At 37.9% G+C, this 24,488-nt stretch overlaps 1 protein-coding gene across 9 annotated transcripts in view; it reads right to left on the bottom strand.

Annotated features, from left to right (window-relative positions):
• FANCC (FA complementation group C) overlaps positions 1–24,488 on the bottom strand; it is a 260,904-nt gene that overhangs the window by 163,856 nt on the left and 72,560 nt on the right. For 6 of the 9 annotated variants that reach the window (XM_047830487.1, XM_047830488.1, XM_047830493.1 and 3 more), the window contains one exon: positions 1,198–1,440. In XM_047830487.1, the coding sequence (XP_047686443.1) occupies positions 1,198–1,362 (165 nt within the window). In that variant the 5' untranslated portion in view covers positions 1,363–1,440. Of the gene's footprint in view, positions 1–428; positions 583–1,197; positions 1,441–5,564; positions 5,727–9,303; positions 9,364–24,488 lie in introns of those variants that run through there. The other 3 variants (XM_047830494.1, XM_047830490.1, XM_047830495.1) reach the window with 3 other exon arrangements.

Genomic DNA, 24,488 nt, shown 5'->3' with positions numbered 1-24,488 from the left:
CTATTTCAAAGAAGGTTTGGGAGGACAAGAACTCTGGAACTTGTAAAAAGAAATAAAAGCAGCCCAAGCATAAAGATATATATCTCTGTTCATTACTATTTCAGTTGCTACATGCTTAATGACATCATACTTAATCTACAACAACCTAAAACCTGAGATGAAAAAGATCAACCAAATAGAAAACAGCTTAAGATTAAAAAATGTACATGCTGTTATACAACTGGTCCTCTCCCCACTTCTTTACCTCTCAAGAAAGTTCAAAAATAAGACCTAAATGAGGTAACATGTACATAAGCTGAAATGTAAGCTGCTGTACCAATAAATTCTTCACATTTGTCTTAGCATCAAGGCCAGCCCTAGACTTTCTGGGACCAATTTAAAGCCAAGCTGCAGAAGTCGAATTATAGAGAAACAATTTTAAAAGTTACCTTTGGTTGATCACACAGACCATATCTTTCCTTCTAGTTGCTAAAGACATATGAACTCATATCATCAACATGAATAATTCTTCAAATTTCTGACTTGCTTCTTAGATTAAGAGAAGAAAAACGTAGCACAAGAACACTTACATTAAATGACAATTTTGCTTCTCATTTTGAAATTACAAAGTAGGTGTAAAACAAATAATATTTTCATAATATGAAAGCATGTTAATTCATAAAAATATCCACTGAAGTAAAAATAAGAAATCATGTCAAAATGAAAATATATCAAATTTTGAACAATACATTATACAACAATAGTGAAGATACTCAAAATCTTAATATTCACCAGAAAAGACCACTTAAAATATTCATAAGAAGAGATCTTAATACCTATTACCTCTTAGTAGAACCTTATCTAGGACAGCATTAAAGAACAACATAAAGAAGCATTTCAGAAAACTTTTCAATATTTAATAGATGCAAAGGTCTTTAAAAGAATCCCAATTCTTACCTGACGATTGTCACAGTCTTGTTTTTTATAAAAAAAAAAAAAACTTTACTGGTCAGGAAGTCTCATGTGACAATGTAATTAATCAAGAAGAAAAGACTGAAATCATAAGAAATCAGAGATAAGGAAACCGTCCCGTCCATATCACTTACAGGTAATTTGTCTTTCTAATCCATCAGGTCAATACCACAAGTTCCTGACCCTAGATAACATTCAAGCTTGGTGAAATGTAGTAGAGATTCATTATTTTGGTCTACTACCTACCATCTCTTTCAAGACTTCATACATCTGCCTCAGGAATTCCTGAAATCGAGGCAGATGAAGGCAGGTGTCTTTCTGGGTTTCCAAAGTGGAGGCCTGGTCCCACAATGAAAGTTTCTGCATCCAAAATTGGTAATCAGAAGAAAAGCCTACTGAATCTTGAGCCATCTTGGAAAAAGGGAAAAGGTAATGTATCTTCACAGCAGCCCACCAAGCACTGAAGGAAACAGTGGGCACACATCAAATCTATAAGAGAGGGGAAAAATGAAACATTATTTAAGGGATTTTTATTGGTGACTTCATGTTCTACTGACAAGTGAAAGGGGGAGTACAAGGGACTAAAGTAGCATGATTTTATGGAGTCACCTTTGATTTATTTTAAAATGTGTCACCCAGCTGTAGCTCCAATTTTTACCATCTGAATTTTTTATCAGAGTAATATTACACTAGAAGTCATTATACTTTCACAGACACATACTAATTATGCACAAAAAGCACAGCTGATAATACTTTATATCCACTTTTCAAGATAGAGCTATTTTTAAATGTTCTGAACATGAAGTTCATTTGGATATTTTAATGTAATGGGAAATCAAAAACATCCATGTGTGTTAATAGTCTATGTCTAAAAAATGTTTTTGAAGTTCCCATGTTTTATATGCATTTCTGGCTTCTCATTTACGTGTTAAAGAAAATCTCTATGCATTACTGTCCACTGACATTTCTTCCCAGTTTCTCTTCATTTTTTAGAAAAGAGTAAAATAATTCATTCCATATGGATCAATTTGAACAATCTATTTCATTAAAGACTAGTGTTTATGCTTGATCTCAATTCTTTCACGAGAAGAAATACTTTAGTGAAACATGAAAAACTGCAATTATTGAGGAGGTGTACTAGTCCTACATGACAGAAAATAGCTCATAAACTTGACCTACCACATGGGAAGTACATGTTAAAAAGAAGAGTGGAGTTGTGAAGTGAGCAGGCACCTCAGGCAGAGCTAGGTAAATAAACCGCAGGTGCCCCACCACCATCCCAGCTCCTCACCGTCCTCACCTATAAGAACCACACCCGGCAGAGAAGGGAGGGCTGCTTCTCATCAGGTGCAGGCTTTTGCAAGTTCTCCTACTTTCTAGGGGCAGGGGTGATACTCAGTTATCTGATTTCAAAAGACAGCTCTGCAAATGGTGAGTGAGTTCAAATTCTCAGCAGCAGTAATTAACAGATAAAATGGTCCCAATTAAGTGCCAAAAACATCAACAAACGGAGTTTCATTACTAAGAAAGCAAAAAAATTTAAAGAGATCATAAAATTTGGTTGCATTGCAAAAAATTTGAGACCAGGTACTAAAAATTGTACTAAATGGTACTAAAAATTTAGTTTTATAAAGGACCATGAGGTAAAAAAAAAAAAAAAAAAAGTTTAGCAATAGTGACAAACGGCACATAATAGCCATGAATCTAGGCCTTCTCCCTGATTCCTCCCTTTCTCTCACTGACTTCCTGATCTAAGCCATCAACACCTGTCAATTCTACCTCCAAAATAAATACATGCTCTCACTCAGCTTCATCCACTTCTTTCCAGCTCCACTGCTGCCATCCTATCCTATCCCATCCCATCCCCATCTCCATCCCCATTCATTTCTTCCCTAGAGGCTTCTACCTGGTCCCACCTGGCCCTCTGTAATTTATTGTCTACAGTCAACAAAACCAACTTTCCCAAAAGGAAATCAGACCCAGCACGCTCCTGCTTAAAACCTTCCCACCCCAACTTCAATAGCTCCTTAAAAGACCCCAGCTCCTTGTTGGAGTCTCTAAAGTCCTGCAAAAACATGGCCCACACCCTCCCATTTCCCATGCTGCCTCTCCTCTGCTGCTCACTGTCCAGTCCAGGCCTCTCCTCTGTTCCACCAACACAGGGAATCCTTCCCTGTTTCCGGGGCTTTCTGTTGATTCCTCCACAGCTCTTATCACATCAGTAATTATCCTGGACATTTATTTGCTCATTTAGTTACTGCTTCTTCCACCAGTATATAAATTCCCTGTCTCTTAGAATTTAACATGGGCCTGGGGCACCTACCTGGGTGGCTCAGTCAATTAAGCATCCAACTCTTAGTTTCAGCTCTAGTCATGATCTCACAGTTCATGAGTTCAAGCCTCGCATCCAGCTCGGAGTTTGATTGGGATCTTCTCTCCCTTCTCTCCCTCACCGCCCCCCCCCCACCTCAAAATAAACAAACTTACAAAAAAAAAAGATTTAACACATGCCTGGCAAACAATAAATACTGAGTAAAGAAATGAATAATTCACGGATATTTTTCAAAGTATAGTTCTGAACTGCTGTAACAAAATAACAAAATAACAAAATGCTTTTCCCGATAGAGCAATTAACTTTTTAAAAGATAACTTCCCCAGAAAAAAAATTTTAAAGGCATATCTATGGGAAACTTAATTACTAATATCCCATTTTATAAATATAGTAATAGCTTATACATACATACACTTACTATGCTCTTGACAATATATTAAATGCTTTATGCACATTAGCTATGTTAATCCTCATAGCAACCCTATGAAATGGGTACTATTATTGTCCTCATTTTACAGAGGCACAGAGAGATTATGTAATTGCTCAAAGTAAGATTATGTAAAAGCCCAAAGGAAGTAACTGCTAGTAAATAGCAGAGCTACAGGTTGTGGGATTTGAATTTAAAGAATCTGGCTCTAAAGTCTGTGCCCTTAATCAAAGAAATAAACTGAAGAAAATTAATGAATTTCTTATATATTTCATACAGTTCTAGATGCAGGTCTGTTTAGATATTTGGGGACACTAAACTGAAGACCTTTTTGGTAGAGGTGACAGGAAACATTATTTTATTATAGCCAAATTACAAACAACATTTTGCCTAGCAATGGGGATGCATCTGGTTGTTTTAAATGCAAACAGTTTTAGGGATCATGTAGTGCAGTGGTCCTGATGGGCTGTTCCACAGCATGTCTAGGGGGGAGATGGTGATAGCTGGGAAACAAGTGGTGCCCTGATTGTGAAGGCTAGCAGTGGGGGTGCTGATGACATTTAGTGCCCAGAAGCCAGGGATGCTGAACATACTGCAATACTCTGGGACAGCAGCTCACGAAGAGAAATGGTCTTCCCCCAAAAGCCAATGACAACCTTACTGCTGCTGACCTAATCTGAACACTCTGGAATGGGGCATCTGTTGATTGGCTGGTTGCGTATTCCTCCTCCCTTCTTTCCCTTGAGGAAAGAACCTCTCCTCCCTTCTACAAGTCTTGGTGAGTCTATTAATCAAGGCACGTTGTGGCATCAGCTAAGAGGTGAGGCAGTGATTCAAGTTAGGCAAACCAGACTCTGTGCTGGGAATCTGAGTCTTGAATATATGGACATAAGGATGGAACTAAGTCATTCCAAAGACTCTCTTAGTCTAGATCCCTAAGGCGCCCCTACATCACGTCCTTAACAAGGTATAGTTTTAAGCTCTCTTTTTTTTTTTTTTGAGATTTTATTTTTAAGTAATCTCTACACCCAACAGGGGGCTCCAACTCATGACCCCCAGATCAAGAGTCACCTGCTCCACCAACTGAACCAGCCAGGCACCCTTCAGCTCTCTCTTTAATTCTGTCCACTGCCCAGGGGCTTGCCACAAAATCCTTTTTTTATTTTTTCTTAAATTAACCACCATTGACTTCTGTGATTTAAAAAAAACTCACAAACTAATATCGTCAAATATATACTGATACAATATCTAATACAAACCAGATAGTGGGCTGCAGGCAGCAAAACTTTGAAGAAAGAAGGAGAATTTAGAACTGGTTACTGGCCCAAATCATGGAAAATGGCAGGGAAACTTCTGTTCATATTAGGGTATTGGAAACCAGAAGTCCATGGAACAAGAAGGTAATGTAGATCAATGAGGTATTGCCTATGATCAGGGCCACTACCTCATTATACTCTTTTAGTATAAAGTGAAGCCAAGCGAAAGCCACTGGATTATCAAAAAACAATGTCTGGTGGTTTGCAGAAAACCCCACTTCTCCGACCAAGGGACCAGTGAGTCTTAGTCAACGATATTAGGCTATCATAAACATACTCAAATGGTGACTCCAGCTCAAACTGCACTTTCAGATATGGATCCCAACTGGATCAAATTAAAACCATCCTAGTCACCTAGAATGCAGTTATGAAGCTGGCAGTAAATGTATTTCTCCATAAAGATAACCAGAAGATACGAGAAAGCAGTTCACTTTTACCTCCCTTGGAGGTATCAACTCAGGACATGGTGTTACTACACTGGTCTACCACAGTGAAGTTAGCTGCTAACAGAACCTGGAAACTAAGGAGACATAGGTACCTTGCATGTATTCCAGATGGTGGGATATAAATCCCATAAACATACAGGGCCTGCCATTTCAGGAAGTCTCCTGTGATCCAATGGTCCGTGCCAAGTCAGGATATGTCCTTTAAAATAATGATAAACAACAGACTAGTGCCAGTGGTTGCCTCCGATGTGGAGACCTGGGTAGCTGAAAGACAGGTGCAGAAAAGAAACTCGGGTTTTACCATACACCTTTTTGCACCTTTTCAATTTAATTCTATGTATACTAATTACTGACTCAAAATTGTAACAATGAGCAAACAAAAAAGAAAGTGAAAAATTGCTATACCTCACATCTGCTAAGAGGCAAAACATTTGGCTGATATATTTGGGATTCTGAACATAAACTGTCTGGGCTTTAGACTGTTTATCTGCTTTTACCTACTTGTCAGGCAATGAGAAAATATGGGAAGGGCCCAGAGCAAGAATCACTGTATAGCTGGTCCATGCTGAAGCGCTCTGCCACTAAGCACATATGACCCAGCAGATCCAATGCTGCTTCAAGTGTGTGTGAAGATCTGGATTCTGTGAAGAGCCTACAGCAGGCCTCAGTGACTTGGACTGATCGCTCAAGCCACAAAGCCGGGTGTGCCCAGCAGCACTCCATCATAATGTGCAAATTATGCCTGCTTGGGCAAAATGCACAAGTGAGGTTTTTGGATGCTATCTGTGTGTATGTCTTGCTTTCCGTGTCATATACTTTTTTTAAAAATTCCCTTCCCTTTCATTTTTCCCTCTGCTACTAGTGAACCTAGAGAGTATATCATTAGTAGATAAATTTTCCAAAGTCTATAATTGACAGACTATAACAGAGATAGGAAGAGGAACTGACATTATCCAGAATTCCTGGACCTGAAGTCAGAAGCATCAACCAGGCATTACTTCAGATTATCTCCCTTTTCGAAGGAAAAGCTAAATTATGTTAGTTGGAAGTGTTTTAAAAATTCTTTGTGTAGAAAGCAGTAGGTCTGAGTGTACTGAGTAACCAACAAGTGAAAGGTAGTGGAGTTCTGTGGTTTTTGCCCACCTAGCACCCTTTTCCTGTTCCTTCAATATGAGCTCACCCTACTTTTGCTTCTTCCTTTTCCTTCTTCCTTTCCATATAATCTGAGACTATGGATCAAGGTGTCCACACAGGTCTAACAGATAAGACTAACAGGAAAGAATGCTGTGCAAATAAAATGAAGTTTGTCTCTTTTTCTGACACCACTCATACACAACAGACTTTTACCCAATAGAGAGAACAGCTTATGATGGTCTCACTTAAAGCACAGGCTATGTTATAAGCGAATTTTGTTTATGATGTTTCTTTCTCATAACTATTTAATGAGTATTTTTAAATTTACCAAAAAGGTAGACAAAACAGCCAAATGAACTCCTATGTATCCATTAACTAGTCCAAACAATTATCAAAAATTTCCATTTTAAAGCACATCACAGACATCACACCACTTTATCCAAAATACTTTGATTTCTCTTTTTTTCTAAGGATTTAAAAAAAAAAAAAAAGAAACCTGAGTACACTCTTTCACACCTAATAAATCCAGCCAAATAAACACAATAAATATCATCTAATGGCCCATCTATGTTCAAATTTCTTTAAAATTTTCCTTCATAATGGGTTGTTTATATTACAATCCAAACAAGATCCACACATTACATATGGCCAATATTGATATTTCTCCTTTAATCTGTAACAAAATAATGTAAAAATAAGTCTCCCTTAATCTGTAACAATTGCCCCTCTTTTATTTTTTAATCTTTTCATATTATTTATCCCCTGAAAAAAAAAACCAACCAATCGAAAAGGCTAATAGAATCCATTGTATTGACTAATAGAAAGTTTCATACTTGTGTATTTGGCTGATTGCATTCCTGTGGTGTTAGCTTTGTTTGCTCTCCCCTATACTGCGTACAAACTGAGAGCACAATTTAGAGGTTTTTTTAGATTCAGGGTCAATCTTTTTCCAAGAATACTTCATTTGTAGTGGTGTGTCCTTTGAATTAAACAGATCAGCTGTTTCAGGTACTGTCAACCTAATCCATCCATTATACTTTCCTTTCACTATCAACTCTTTCCTGAATGGTCTTAGGATCCACTGATGATCATTTTAGATCCATTAGGGGTTGAAAAATAGTGATTTTCTAATTTTATCATTGGCTTATTTTTATGATATTTCTAGATGTATAGAACCCTTACAGTTGTAGGTAGTAAGAATAACAATCTTTTCCTATGGAAATCCAATGTATGTCTGCCCAACCCCGTGAAACTGCCAAAAGAGTTGCTAACTTCACTGACTCAGTAGCATAGGCCCTCTTGCAGGTTCTTGGGTCTCCCCTAGCTTCTCCAGAAATGGCAAATTGCCCTAAGGGTGAAAAGCTGCTAAAGAATGTCTAGGGGCGCCTGGGTGGCGCAGTCGGTTAAGCGTCCAACTTCAGCCAGGTCACGATCTCGCGGTCCGTGAGTTCAAGCCCTGCGTCAGGCTCTGGGCTGATGGCTCAGAGCCTGGAGCCTGTTTCCGATTCTGTGTCTCCCTCTCTCTCTGCCCCTCCCGCATTCATGCTCTGTCTCTCTCTGTTTCAAAAATAAATAAAAAACGTTGAAAAAAAAATTAAAAAAAAAAAAAAGAATGTCTACTCAGTGCTCTGCACTTCCCTTCACTGCCAGCGTCTTAACCCCTTGAGTACTGGGCATCTCTGCAGTTTTCCCATGGCTTCAAAAGATGTTTTATCTGGTTCTTCTAGCCACTCTAAAAAGCTGGAAGTAAAAGTCTATGTAAGTTTTCTTGATTAACCAGGATGGATGAGGTAAACAAAAGTACAGAATATATTTAAGTGTAAACACACTTAGTAAAATTGCATCCAATTTCAGTTCTACTTCAGATAACGGTAGACTCTGTAATTGAAACCAACCTTCCTGATGAACACTATTTTATATGGTTACATGAAGTATGGAAGTGTAATAAAAAAATCATCAAGAGGCACCTAGGTGGCTCAGTCAGTTAAGCATCTGACTTCAGCTCAGGTCATAATCTCATAATTCATGAGTTCAAGCTCCACGTCGGGCTCTATGCTGACAACTCACAGCCTGGAGCCTGCTTCAGATTCTGCATCTCTCTCTCTCTCTCAAAAATTAATAAACATTTAAAAAAATTTTAAAAGATCAACAAAGAATCAGAAAGACAGTGTTAAATTATTTGAGAAAGATCTTGACACATGGGGTTATACAGGCCTAGGAAGGCATTTCTGATCCTGAAGAGGTGGTTAAAGGCAAAAGTTAAAAAGCTTTTTTTGCAGCCTTGCCAGAAAGTAGAAGTAGGAGCCCAAGCCTACCAAAGTGAGGTCCTGGTAAACCACCCCACACTTAGAGTTGGTTCCTATGAGGGTACACCCTGGGAGGATAGGTGAAACCAGAAATGAACCAACCTGCATATACTACAGTCTAACTATGAAACTAAAGCTAAACTAAGGTGGTCCCTGGTTTCTAGGTCTGCTGCCAGGTGCCTGGAAGATGCAAACAAAAATCCTCTCTGAAGGAAAATAACTTCAAGGTTTCTAACTATTTCTAAAAATAATTTTTCAAGTTTTATTTACTTGTTTTGAGAGAGACAGAAACGGCAGATGTGGGGGAGCGTCAGAGAGAGGAGACAGAGGATCTCAAGCAGGCTCCATGCTGCCAGCACAGAGTCCTATGCGGGGCTCAAACCCACAAAACCTTGAGATCATGACCTGAGCTGAAACCAAGAGTCAGATGCATAACCCACTGAGCCACCCAGGTGCTCCCCCAAAATAATGTTTCAAATACAACAAAAATTATATAATGAAAGACAATCAAGCACACAGGAAGAAAAGAACACACAAGAAAGAACCCCAATGGAGGATAACAAAACAAAACAAAGAATACAGTAGAAATTCTAAAACCGGAAGAAAGAAAAAAGGAACTGAAATTAAGAATTCAACAGATGAAGAGGCACCTGGGTGGCTTGGTCGGTTAAGCGACTGACTCTTGATTTCAGCTCAGGTCATGATCTCATGGTTCATGGGTTTGAGCTCCACATCAGTTTCCACACTGACAGCATGGAGCCTGCTTGGGATTCTCTCTTTCCCTCTCTCTCTGCCCCTCTCCCGCTCACTCTTTCTCTTAAAAATAGATGAATAAACTTTAAAAAAAGAATTCAACACATGGGTTTAATAGCTGATCAGACCCAATTGGAAATAGAATTAGTGAACTTGGAACATACATCAGAAGAAACTATCCAGAATTCACATGGAAAGTAAAAACAATGGAAAACACAGAAGAATGGGTAAGATACATAAAAATACAGCAAGATGACCAGAAAACATACCTTCAATACAGTCAAAGGGGGGAAAAAAATGGCCAACCTAGAATACTATACCTAACTAAAATATTCTTCAAGATAAAGTGAGATAAAATCTTTTGACACATTGAGAGAGTCTGATGCCAGTAAGCCTAATCTAACTAAAGGATGCTCTTCAGAAAAATGGAAAATGATCCCAGACAGAATTCTGCAGGCATAAGAACAAATGAAAAACAACAAAAATGGTAGATACATGAAAAAATTTAAATTAACATTTATGATATAAAATAAGAGTAGTGTCATTGGGGTTTTTAAATATATACAGAAATTAAAATATATAAAAACAATAGCATACCTGGAGAAAAATAGAGTCAGAGTTCTAAAGTCCCTGCATTTTCCAGGAAAAGGAAGATGAAAGTGTTAAATAATTCAAGTATGCATACTGTAATTTCTAGGATATCCACTAATAGAATATCAACAGGTAATATATAATTTCCAAATTATCAAAGGAGAAAAATTTATAATAAAAAAATGGCAATATTGGAGAGAAAAAGGAATACAGAATGGACAAGATTTAAAAAACCACAGGGGTGCCTGGGTGGCTCAGTTGGTTAAGCATCTGACTCCTGATTTTGGCTCAGGTCATGATCTCACAGTTGGTGGGTTAGAGACCCACACTAGGGCTGTCTGTGCAGAGCCTGCTTGGGATTCTCTCTCTCACTTTGTCTCTGCCCCTCCCCACTCGCGTGTTCTCTGAAAAAATAAGTAAATAAACTTTAAAAAAATTTTTAAAAAGCGCACAGTAAGATGGTTGATTTAAACTAAAATATATCAGTAATTATACAATATGCCAATGACTTAAACTCCCAAGTACATCCCAAAGATTATCAGGTTTTTCACTTTTTAAATTTATTTTTTATTTATTTTTTATTTTATTTAAGATTTTATTTAAATTCCAGTCAGTTAACATACAGGGTAATAATTAGTTTCAGGTGTCCAATACAGTGATTCAACACTTCTGTACATCAGCTGGTGCTCAGCATAAGTGTACTCCTTAATCACCGTCACCTATTTAACACATCCCCAACCCACCTCCCCTCTAGTAACCATCCGTTTGTTCCCTGTAGTTAAGAGTATGTTTCTCAGTTTGTGTCTCTGTTTTTTTCCCCTTTGCTCATTTGTTTTGTTTCTGAGATTCCACATATGAGTGAAATCATATGGTATTTATCTTTCTCTGACTTATTTTGCTTAGCATAATACTCTCTAGCCTGCAAATGGCAAGAGTTCATGCTTTTTCATGGCTGAGTAATATTCCAGTGTGTGCGCACGCGTGCGTGTGTATCACATCTTCTTTATCCATTCATCAATTGATGGACACTTGGGCTGTTTCCATAACTGGGCCATTATAGACAATGATATCAGTTTTGAATTAAAAAAAGAAACAACTACATGTTATAAAACACACATCTAAAACATAAGAATATAGTGATTCAGAGAGGCTAAAAGGAAAATAGGAAAACAACAACAACAACAACAACATACAAACCTAACCAAAGGAATCAAATAAAAAAACAGTATCAATTCAAATACACTTTGGGGCAAAAAGAATTACCAGAGGTAAAGAGGGTCACTTCATAATGATAAAGTGTTCAATTCACCAGGAAGATTAAACAATTGTAAATTTGTATGCTCCAGTAATATGGAAATACAAAACAAACTATAAAGCTCAAAATATAACACAGAAATTGATGTAACTATAAAAATAAAGTATTCCATTCATACTGGGAATTTTCACACATCTCTCTCAGTAAATCATAATCATACAAAAATCCACAAATTACAAACTCTCCCTCAAAGAACACTCCAAGCTTGTTAAGTGTTTATGAACACTAGCAGAATGTTCACTGGGGCATTATTCATAACAGACCCAAATTGAAAAGAACCCATATGCCAGTCAAGAGTAGAATGAATAAACTAAATGTGATATATTCATATAAGGGAACTCTATGCAGCAATGACAATGCAGGACCTACCACAGGCATAGAGATGAATTTTCAATCATAATGTTGAGAAAAAGAAACCAACCCATAAGAATATATAAGATGTGATTCATTTACATAAAGTTCAAAATCAGGTAAAACTAAACTGTAGTGATTACTCTGAAAAGTCAGGAAACGTATTACCTTTAGAAGAAGAGAAGAAGTACTATGGGGAAGGTATACATGAAGGGCTCTCAAGATGCTGGCAATATTCTATTTCTTGACCTGGATGCCACTAACGTGTGTGTTAACATTTCAATAATTAAAAAACTGTAAGTCATGTTTATGTGCTTTCCTGTATGTATTATTTTCCATTACACACACACACACACACACACACACACACACACACACACAAATTCTCTAACTTCTAGATATACATTTACCACACACATATTACCTCAAAAGAAAAAATAAAAGCTGTCATAGCTTATAAATACTAATCAATACATAAAATACTTGATGAATACAATTAAAAATTTTAATTACCAAAAGATTCTGTAAGTATTTTCTATTTTCTAGCTGAGTCTCTGAAAATATTACAACTATCAGAACTGGCCAGCGGTACAAACCTAGGGTTTGTTTTCTCTTCTTCCTTCCCATCCTCAAATAACAGCTCCATCTTCCTAGCCCCGGCTCCTAGGAGAAGTAAATCCACAGGCTTCTCTATCTGCTCCCACTTTCCCCAAGCTATGTGGCTACTGCTTTGCCCTGAGAGGGCTATTGTCATAAGGAGGAAGAGACATCCAATTCATCACTCAGGGAAGGATAACTAGTGAGAGGTCTGTACTCAAGCAGATAAAATAAGGCGGTGTCCAGGCAGCTTAAAAAAAAAAAAAAAAAAAAGCATGCCTCATAAAAAAGACAGGATTCTTCAGATTGATGGCGATTTTAACTTTTTTCACAAATGCATTAATTTTTTTATCCTAGTTCATCTGCACACTTATTAGACAACTGAGATCTGACTATACATTTTTTGATTGATACCAAATCCTTCATCTAGCCCCAATGTAAATCCTTGACTTTCTTAGGACTCTGCTTAGTGTGCATGCCCTCACATGGATGTCTATGCCCATATCCATTTCAGAGGAGCAACTAGAGAAATACTCTTTAAGCATCTTTTAAGAGCATTTAAAAAAAGGTGGATGTCAATCACATTATTTCCTTAAAACTTGGGATTTTAACAAGCATTTTGTACACAAACTGTATATATTAATGTAGCAAAAGCAAATGGCATGGAAAGTTGGAAGGAAATCCCCATTTTCCATTTCTTGAGTTATTTCTCTTTTGGCACATTTACCCAGTCCCAAGGAATCAAAACCAGGATTTCACCTTCTCCACATATACAGACTAAAAATAACAAAAGGTCTTAGTCCCCTCACTGTATATTTCCAGGAGAAAATAAAATGGCCTTCAGAAATTGCCATAGAGAAAAGATAAGAAATGTCCTAAACCTGCGTGCAAACCACTATCCAGTGAAGGATGCCCATGTGCTGTTCACATCCTTGTTTCCCGCTATTAGAGGAGATCCTACAGAAGGAGGCAGAAGGAAGGGGGATGAAGTGGCAGGGAAATCCAGCCATCAGAGCCAGCAATCAGAGACACTGAAACAGGGCTGGTTCAAAATGGTGTCTGCTTGGAATCACTGTCTCTCCCCTCTTCTCTCATTTTTAAATTGCTTGAAAGTTACTCTACTGCTTGCAAGTACTGTTTTATGAACTCAAATCACCATGGCACAAAGATACACCACTGTCCATGAGAGTTCACAGTCTGAGTTGCTAGGATAGCATGGCTTGGATTCATAGTACAGCAAGTGAAAAAGGTAATGCTTCAGCGCTAAAAGGTTCCCCATTTTGGTGATTTACATTCTTTGGGGAAAGGATATTCAAAAACTTCATGGAAATGTGCTTCACAAAGAACATGGAGTTTACCAAGCACAATTCCTGAGAGGTGATAAAGGAAATAAAAGTATCACAACAACACTTGAGCAGTGTCTGAAGAAAATAATTAAGAAGAAAGAAACAAGCCTGTCATTACAAACTGGGGCAAAGTATCCGAATTCACTGAAAAACAAAACAACACCATTTCTCTTAATTTTTTAAAAAATTTTTTAATGTTTATTTACTTTTGAGAGAGAGAGAGAGAGAGCAGGGGAGGGGGAGAAAGAGAAGGAGACACAGAATCCAAAGCAGGCTCCAGGGCCTGAGCTGTCAGCACAGAGCCCGATGCACGGCTCAAACTCACAAGCTGTGAGATCATGACCCGAGCTGAAGTCGGACACTTAACTGACTGAGCCACCCATGAGCCCCCCATTTCCCTTACTTTAGAAATCAACTGTTAAGACAACAGCCCCTAGCAAGGGACAGCCCCTAGACCAGTGGTTCTCAAATTAACTTTCAGAAAGCAAGGTGGGTTCCCAAAGTTCCATGTTGACACCGAGCATTTAAGCAGCCCTGACTTCAAACAGTAAACCCTGCAGGCCCAGGCAGGCCCATGCAAGGTGTCCAGTCTACCACAGCACTGGAAGTGACCGGTAATACATGAGCCAGCAACTCCAGCCTCTCATTTAACATTATGTGACATTATTATCCTCTCCTGATTTACGAAGTTTCAGGATGGAAAAATCCCTTCTATAAATTAACCTGCAATTTTCTGATCCTCCATTAGCACTGCTGTTGAAGGCACTTCTGTGTCTCAAAGGGCTGTCCCATCTAGAGACAACTTAGAATTCAACTGTTTTTAGATTTTATGAAGAGTCTAAAAAGACTCCTTAATCAGCTGATATGGTGAGGAATCTGGTGCCTGTAAAGTCCTGTCAAAGGCTACGATTGCCACAGATGTAAAGGAAAAATATTTTGAAAACCATTTAGTCTGTTTTCTTCCATGGCAAATAGTTGGTAACCTATAAAGCCATGTACACAAATAAGAGTAGCCAGGGCTACATTTTGAATAGTGTGAGAAATTCAAAAGTAGTTCTTATAAAGTACTAAGTAATTTATAATATGAGGTAATTACCCAGGTCCTACCATCCATATCTTCTAAACCAGTATAGCAGGTAAACATCTAGGATGAGGTCACAAAAGTGAGAATGGCAACAATGGCACAGAGCTTTAAAGCTTTTTAAAAAATCTTTAGTAAAATGAAACCTTGGGGTTTTTTTTGTTTTCTTTTTGTTTTAAGTATGCTCCATACCCAGTGTGGAGCCCAATGCAGGGGTTGAACTCATGACCCTGCTATGACGACCTAAGCTGAGATCAACAGTCAGATGCCTAACCAACTGAGCCACCCAGGCACCCCTAAAATGAAAGCTTCCATAAAAGTTCAACATATAAAATGGACAGACCTCTGGAAATTATATATGAAAGAAGAGATCAATGTCCAGAATATATGAAGAACTCCCACAATTCAAAGACAGAAAGAAACAAAGGAAGAAAGAAACCCCCAGTTTTAAAAAACTGGACTAAGGACTTAAATAGGTATCTCTCGAAGATAAAATGGCCAGGAAACATATGAAAAGATGTTCAAATCATTAATCATTATAGAAATGCAAATCGAAACCACAATGAGATACTATTTTACACCCATTAGGGTGACTTACTTACAAAATACAAAAAATAGCAAGTAATGGTGAGAGTATAGAAAAACCAAACCCCTGCACATTGCTGGTGGGAATACTAAATAGTGTAGCTGCTGTGGAAAACAGTATGGCGGATCCTAAACAGTTAAACACTGAATTACCAAATGACCCAGCAATTCCACCTCTCTCTTTCTCTTTATACACTTACACACACACACACACACACACACACACACACACAAAAGATTTGAAAATAGGAACTCAAATGGGTATTTGTATACCCATGTTCATATTGGCATTATTCACAACAGCCAAAAGGTGGAAACAACACAAATGTCCATTAAGAGATGAATAAATACACAAAATAAATACAATGGAATATTATTCAGCCTTAAAAGGAAGAAAATTCTGATACATACATGCATGAGCCTTGAAAACATTATGCTAAGAGAAATAACCCAGACATGAAAGGACAAGTATTATATCATTTCACTTATAGGAGATACCCAGAGTAGTCAAACTCACAGAAGCAGAAAACAGAATGGTGGCTGTCAGGCGCTGGGTGGGGAATTATTTAATGGATACAGAGTTTCTGTTTGGGAAGATGAAAAGGTTCTGGAGATGGATGGTGGTGATAGTTGCAGAACACTATGAATATAATTAATGCCGCTAAGCTATATATTTAAAAAACAGTTAAAAGGGTAAATTTTATGTCATGTATATTGTGCTACAATTACAAAAATAAACACAGACTTGGAGTGGCTCTGGTCAAAGCAGGGCCTGGAGTATATCCTATGTCCCTGCCATGTCCTCTTCTCCAAGCCCCTCCTCAGAATAGTCCTGCACACAATGCTGGTTGTCTACCTGACAGCCCTAACCCTTCCAACTGCTTCTTTGTTAACAGAATCAGTTAATCGAGGAATCTCTCAGCATGAGTCTTGGGGAAGCTGGGATGTGCCCCAACGCCGTGGGTGAACATCTTGATTAATGTAGACCAGTAAATCAAAAACATTTTCAGGATCCTTTCATATCCTAAAACATTACTAAGGACATTACTGAGAGGCTTTTGTTAATGTGGGTTATATTTATCAATATATACCACACTAGAAATTAAACCTGAAAAAAAAATTTAAGACCCAAAACTATACACACATACATTCCATTAGCTGCTAGAGCAATGAGATCATCATACGTCATGTAACCTTTGACTCCACGGTCGATTAGTGAGAAAATGAGAGTGGATAATGCAAATAATGTCTTAGCATTATTATGAAAATAGTTTCATCCTATGATCCTCGTGAAAGGGAATCAGGGATACCCAAGGTTTCCTGAGTCACATTTTGAGAATGGCTGGTGTATGCAGACCAGTCATGGCATTTCCATTTGCCCTCCTACCAATGCAGGAACAGCCAATGTTAGTCTACATAGAACAATGAGAACTGAGCTTCGGGCTGGAAGGTTTCTGACAGAGTCTTTCTCAACCTAGAATAAATTCACATTTTTTTTTTGTATTAGACACTGTGGTCTCCATGTGACACTTAGAATGGCAGTAGTCGCCTTGGGACCCAGCAGTAAGTAAGCCTGAGAGCACAGCTGAGGCAATAAAGTAGTCAACCTTGGAATTTTATTTTCCTTTTGGTTTAAGCCACACTTTGTTGGGTTTTCTGTTACTTGCGGTCAAACACATCTTAACTGGTACATCTCCTCAGAACCTAGGAGTTCTGAAAAGCACTGCTGTACACAGTACCTGGCACACAGAAACTCAATAAATATTTGAACAAATGTGTGAATATAAACCCACTAAGGCTACTGCAGAGGAGAGACTAAGATAAAATTTGAACTGATTTTGTGTTGATGGAAGCCCGTGTAGCTCCCAGATTGTCAACATTTCAAACAAAGCTCATTTAAAACCTCGTGGTATCAAAGTGGATGTGTATCATACCTGTCGGGGGCCAAAAAAGTTAGAAATTGCTTTCCTATGGTCTGTCCCATCTCCAAGCCAGAGGTATGAGAGGTTAAGTCTATACATGCCAAATATGGCCCATAACCAAAGTGGCAAACTGATTAAAAAAAACAAAAAAACCCAAAAAACACTACTTTTTTTTCCATTTCCTCTGAGCATGAATCAACTGAAGTCACTTCTCCCATGAAGTAAGCACCAAACAGATTTAAGGACAGAATGCTACAAAATACACTTTATGAAAGAAGAAAAAGACAAATTAAATACCTAGCCTTCAATTAATGTCATCAACTAGGGGCACAATGCCCTTATCAGGAAATATTTAAAACCTCCAGGAATATAATCAAATCTAAAATTAAGAAATTTATGTTCAACTATGCTTAAGGTTGACAACATTCTTCCTCTGCCTTACTGAAAGCCTGATACCAGTATTTTTAATTTACTAAAAAGTAATGTTTCTTTGTTTCACTAAGTAAGAGTGATCAATTTGCCCCTGTGTTTGTAACTTTTAAAAAATCACAATAATATATTCTTGTTTCCACATGAAGGGCTTAAGAAATGATATTTTTTCTCTAAAAACAATGAGGTTTTAAGAAAAGTTCCACTAGGAGGAGCTGGCTTTTTCTCTGTTGAGTCAGCAGTGTTTCTCCTCAAGATGGTCTAATCAAAAACACAGACGTGAAATTTGCAGATAATTTCAAACAAACCTCAATCATAAACAAAACTAGGTCTAAGGAATCAGAGGAGTCAACTGCAATCCAGGTGCAGAGTGTACGCACTCCTCAGATGACTTTGCAAAGAATTAAGGAAATTTAATCTAGCAGATAACTGTCTAGGGATTTATGGAGGTCCATTCTCCAGCCCATGTCCCCAGTCATGTGAAGAAAAGAGCTTGCTCTCCAGACCTAGCTTCCAAGGAGAAACAGCCCTTCATGATAGTGTGTGTTTTTTGGATCTACTAAGACAGAGACCCCTGACTTTGTTCTCCATCAGAGCACTAAAGAGCAACGAATGGGACTCAAAAAAATACCAGTCTTGGGGCACCTGAGGGGCTCAGTCAGTTAAGCGTCTGACTTCAGCTTAGGTCATGATCACGCAGTTCGTGAGTTCAAGCCTCACGTCGGTCTCTGTTCTGACAACTCAGAGCCTGGAGCCTGCTTCTGATTCTATGTCTCCCTCTCTCTGTGCCCCTTCCCGCTTGCGCTCTGTCTCGCTCTCTCAAAAATAAAACAAAAAACATTAAAAAAAAATTTTTTTTTAAATGCCAGTCTTCCCACATACATTCTGTTAGGAATAAATAGTGGTTACTTCCTTTCCTTGCATTCTTGTCCTCAACTGTCTTATCTTACAGCAAGACTGTGGTGTTCAATGAGACCACAAGTTTAACAAATGGGCTGAGGGGCACATTAGATATTAAAATATTAGAAATCTTCTTACCTTTGTCACTGGTGACTCAGCTCTAAGTTATTCTGCCTCTTCCCACCCTTGGTTGTACTCATAATTTATTACTAAATAAACAAAAACAAAAAATCCCACAAATTTATTGGGAGACAACTTTATGACAGAAACTCTCAAAAACATTGAAAGTAAAAAGATGGCAGTATAATTCCTTGCTCTCAAGCAACCTGTTGTTAATGAGAAAATCAGGATCTATAAACAGAAAAAACATAATCCCTTACGGGAAGGGCTGGGAAAAAGGAAACAGGGTGCTACAAGGAACATTGAGTAGGGGCATTTCACCTGGCACGGGGGTGTCAGACGCTTCCAGGTAGAAAGGATGCCTAAGCTAAGTAAAACCATGAAGTATGAGCAGGGGTGAGCCAGGCAAAAACATAAAAACCAAACACAGGATGTTCCTACACTGCATAGGAAGAGTTACCCCTGATCCCTGTTGCTCAAACTTGAAGAAAAAAACTGCTGGGGGCTCTCAGAGCTGTTTTAGACGGCTTTTAAAAGATGCTTTTTAAAAGCTAATTTAAAGATACTTTTAAAAAGCTAACTGAAAAAGAATTTTTATCCTGTACTAATAAGTACAAAACTAGTAAAACCATTATGCTTATATAGCTCTTATACATCTACAAAATCTTTACATGCACAAATACCAACAAATCTACAAAATGAATAAAATTTCAATCAACAAAATGAATCCAATGTGATCAATGATTCAGGTTACTGAATCTCACTTGGACTGGTCATGTAAACTTGGTACTGGCTACCAAAAGCTACCAGCAGCTTCTGTTATTTGCTGGTCCTACCATAAGTGGGGATGCCTTAATTCGCCCTTTTCTCTTTTTGAACTACTGTGAAACAGCAATCTCTCACTCAGCTCAAACGTATTATTTACCTTTTTACCTCTGTTTGTTTTCAATATCTAAAAGGAGTGCTATTTAGTGCCACTACAAACACAGCTGCAGGCACTGACATCTTAAGACACTATTTAGTTAGAATTGTGGGCATTTAGGTGTTTGGGAACAATTGGATTTTTAAATTAACATCCAAATGAAAAATAAAAGGTGAAATCCTTGCAGAGAACCATAGAATCCTAATAAATCCCACCTGCTTAATCCTACTCATCTTTTGGGGTCTACAAGGCTCTGAAGGAGAAGTTTAAATAACCGTATGCTATGGGTCACTGAACTCACACAAAAAAGCATTTTTGTGGTTAGCTTTTAGTGCTATGTAAAACCAAATATCTCACTTTATTTCCTTTAATCCCTCAGCCCACATGACTTCCAGTTAAGATGGCACAGTAAATTTACTCTGATGGATCCTCTCTACTCCAAACATACAGCACAGAGAGGGGAAACATAAGAAGAGAAAACCAAAAGGATGCAGGCAAGCTAACAAACAATATAACTATTGCTGTAAAATAGACATGGGGCAGAAACTCAAAGAGGAAAGTCCTCGAACTGAAAGCCTTGAGCCTTCTAAGATCACGATTCAGGCACTAAAACTGGAAATATGAATCCTACACGGTTCTGAGGCTAAACATAATCCACAAAGAGTCAGACCTAGCAAAGCTGTGTGACAGCACAGTCAAGGTGATAACTGGAGGAGGAGACCCCTCCATTCCTGAAAGAAGGTTGGCAGCTCCTTGTTTCATATGGAGCAGTGACATAAGGAGGAAGGAGGACACAGGCCAACCAGCGATCAGGAACCCAATGAAACAGCCTGTGATTGCCCAAGTATAAACCACCACTGCAGGTCTAGAGTGGGGCTCTGTGGAAGCCACCCAAGACAACTCCAAAATAGCTACAAAGAGTGAGCAAAGAGGAAAGAAGTGGAAAATGAGTAAATGAATAAAAACAATACAAAATAGATCTCAAACAAATCATGCCCTTCAACCAAAGTTCTAAAGTACATGAAGAAATCTAATGCTAATAAAGGCAACTAACAAAGTCAGTCATCAGGCCACTAATTCACTTCAGATGAAATTAATATTACAAAACAGTCCAATAAAATAAGTATATTTAAGATGCTTTTAGAAAGCTAATTGAAAAATAAATAAAAATTATAAAACAAGAAGGCAGAATTAAAATAAGAGATGGTTAAAAAGAATCAATTAGAAATTATGTGAAGGATATAGTCATAAAAGTTTAAAAACTCAGTAAATAAGATACCTCAGACTGAACAGAATTGAAGAAAGACTTGGTCAACCTGAAGATAATATTAAGGAATTTACTCAGAATGCAGCCCAGAAAAAAAAAGAGAAAAAATGAAAAGCAGTTAAGAAACCTGAGTGATAGCTCCACAAACACCTAAGAGGTGTCACAGAAAAAGAAAGTGAAGAGAGTTCAGAAGAGAAGCAATGTTTAGAGATAAAAGCTAAGAATGTTCAAGAAATACCTGAGTTCTCAGATTAAAAGCACATTCTGAATACTAAGATAATTTTAAAAAACAAGCAGATAACTAAATAAGTCAATAACAAATCTACACAAGTTAAAGTATTAATTATAAAAAGAAAATCTCAAAAGCTACAAGAGAGTGTCCTGAACAACCATTGGATCTGCTGGGTCATGAATCTCAACAGGCTGGCTGCCAGCACTGCAGTCAGGGCCAGCCAAGTTCAATGGGGAGACAACAGGAATCAGCAGCTCAGGTGAGCACACCCAGCAAGCATTTGCCTCTTACTTAATGGCTGGTAAACACAAGGTGAAGCAACTGTTTTTCACTTTTAGAGACAACCCCAAGAAACTTCCTGAAAAAGCAGAACCCTAAATATTTTTGGCAACTACTGGCAATAAGAGATTTGTCCTGCTTGGATAGCTGGATTTAAATTTCTCTTCCTTGCCCACTACACTTCTGCCAGCAGCACCAAATGTGGACTTCACTAGATACCTTGCTCACCATCATGATATTGCAACCAACTCCGAACAAAAGATCTCAATATATAGCAAAAGAAGTGAGGCAAAGGACTGATGCCAACCAGGTTCACTGTCAGCTATAGTTATCACTGGCTGCTATTTGAACTCAAAGTTTTTCATCCATATTTCTTCATCATTTACAAATTTCTCTACCACATATTTAATTTTATTGCATTTAATTTTACATTTAAATTTAACTATTTAAATTTAATAAACTTCCTTTACTGAAGCTAAAGGAAAGGAAAACAAAGAAACAAGAATGCCTGAGTTATCTGGAAAGGAACTTGATGTGGAGGTCACCGATGATTTACAATTTAAAAAAAATGGTCATAGAAAACTGGTAACACAACACATATCATGGCTGTTTGAATAAAAACTAGAGCCACAACATTTTTGAAAGGTTAGTAAACCCCTCAGTTAGGTTCTCCTGGAAAGCAGAGCTCAGGTAGCTTTAGAGAAGGTACAGACCTGAATTCACCTCATTTCCAGACAAAGGAAAAAATCTCTCACAAAAAAGCACCCATACGCTGCTATCCAAGTGATGCACTTGGCAGTGACCCACAGGATCAACAGGGACAAGGGCCCTAGAACTACCCACCGTGGTCTCAGAACCTCTCTAAAACCTATGTTACATTATGGCACAAGAGCACCACCTACTGAAATAGTTCCAAGGGTTAAAAGGGTTAGTCCATTTGTTTAAAAAAAGGGTTATATATACCTATCTCTACCCAACTGTCTACCCTGGCTTCAAAAAAATATGACCATGGAGGGATGGATGTCAAATTATTTCAACACAACTGGCTGTCTCTTTCTCTTAAAACTTTAACCTCCTCAGAAAGAAACAGTATGCCTTCTCCTTGCTCCTCCCATTTTTGCTTTAATAACCATAGTAAAACAAATCTTTCCAGTACAATGTCCTCTTTTCCCTCCTATGCATCTTCAGTTATCTTAGTGAATACTGCTACTTCTAGATCTCGTCCCCTACTAGTTTTCCAAGAAGCTGACAAAAACTCAAGGGGAGAAGCTGCAGTAGTTCTAACAGATCTGGGAAGGATATATGTAAAGTCAAGTCCCTCAGTTAAGTCTTTCATTTTAAACCCAAATGGGGAATTGTGCTTTTTCAATTCACTCAAAGATGGTTATAATATAGTACCCCCCACCCACCCTGAAGGAGTTTAAGATGAACATAAAGTTTCTACACCAGCAAAGCTGGAAGCCAAATAATCTATTAGTAAACAGGAAATAGTATGTAAGGAAGATGATTTATGGGATAAGTAACACGCAGGGTAGAGTGGATTGTTTCTGCTATGCTGTACACATATAGAATACAACTAAAACCATGGCAAACAAACAAACAAACAAACAAACAAACAAAAACAAGAGTTCCTTCTAGAGCCCTTTATGGCTTGTGTGAAACACCAAGGTATTGCCAATTACAAAAACGCTGACATAGCCTGACTTGAACAATTAGTATAAATTCTAGCCTGTATGTCATTCCCTTTGTTATACTTTATCGATCTGCTGGAGGGCACTCTATTTATGAGCCATTATATGCATGACCTCTACTATGCCTTAGCTGTAATAAAAAAGCAGCAGCTTGTGTTTATTCCCAATCATGTTGCACACCCTCTCATCCAGTCCTAGATCCAGAGCACTCTCATGAAAATAGGGAAAAGATCTCTACACAGCACAGTCAACGAAGAAAAACATATACCCCCCAAAATACCAGTCATCTGATACCTACAGAAGTATAGATTTGTTCATATGTAAATCACAGAAACTTCGAAACAAAATAAATGTCTGTATTCGATTTCAATTACCTCACAAGGGGGTAAAAACACTTATAAAAACTCCAGTCACAGTTCTCTAGTGCATAAACGGCGATGCTAAATGCAGTTTGTACTACTCTTGTGTGTTTGCTAATGCCCCATGGCAAGGGGCAACCAAGAGCGTTGCAAGGAGGATAAATCTACTGAATGTGAAAATCTCAGGGAAGAGACCTATTGAAAAAGAATGAAGTTATGCAGGGACAAAAATTCTAAGATAAGGAGCAACTGGTAAGTTGGCATTAATATAGCAAACAACAACAACAACAAAACCAACAACTTGGGATTCATGGCCCCATAGGATTTTTTTTTTAAAGCATAATATTGGGTAAAAGACCATAATATTAGAATACACTAACAGAGATCTAGCAAAATTTAGCAAGCCTTCCAGATTTGACCCATTTTTGGTCCTTATTAGAATTTTAGGTGTAGTAGACATTTGTGGTTACCTGTCTAGCACCCATTATCTACCTTCTTGCTTCCTAACAAGACTTGTAATTTTCTAGCCAGCAGATTTTGGGGAGACAAAAATGGGTTCTGATTGGGTTAAAGCAATGATTCATGCTACAGCACACTAAGTAAATCACTATAAGACAGTATTTCCACATTATGTTTCAGATAAAGAATGGAAGTATTCTTGTGGTCCTATGGAACAGAAAGGTTTAAAAACTGGTTTTAACTATGCCATCTCATTTGTAGTAGGCTAAATAGTGATGCCCAAAATTTATGTCCCTGTCCTAAGCCCCACAGCTTATGAATATTACCCTTAAGAAGTCCGGGAGCTACAGGTAGAAATCAGTGATCCAGCCCAACCC

This window comes from Prionailurus viverrinus, chromosome D4 (assembly GCF_022837055.1).
Source record: "Prionailurus viverrinus isolate Anna chromosome D4, UM_Priviv_1.0, whole genome shotgun sequence".
Classification (NCBI taxonomy): domain Eukaryota; kingdom Metazoa; phylum Chordata; class Mammalia; order Carnivora; family Felidae; genus Prionailurus; species Prionailurus viverrinus.
Note: the sequence above shows the minus strand (reverse complement) of the source record. Positions and strands in the feature narration are given on the sequence as shown.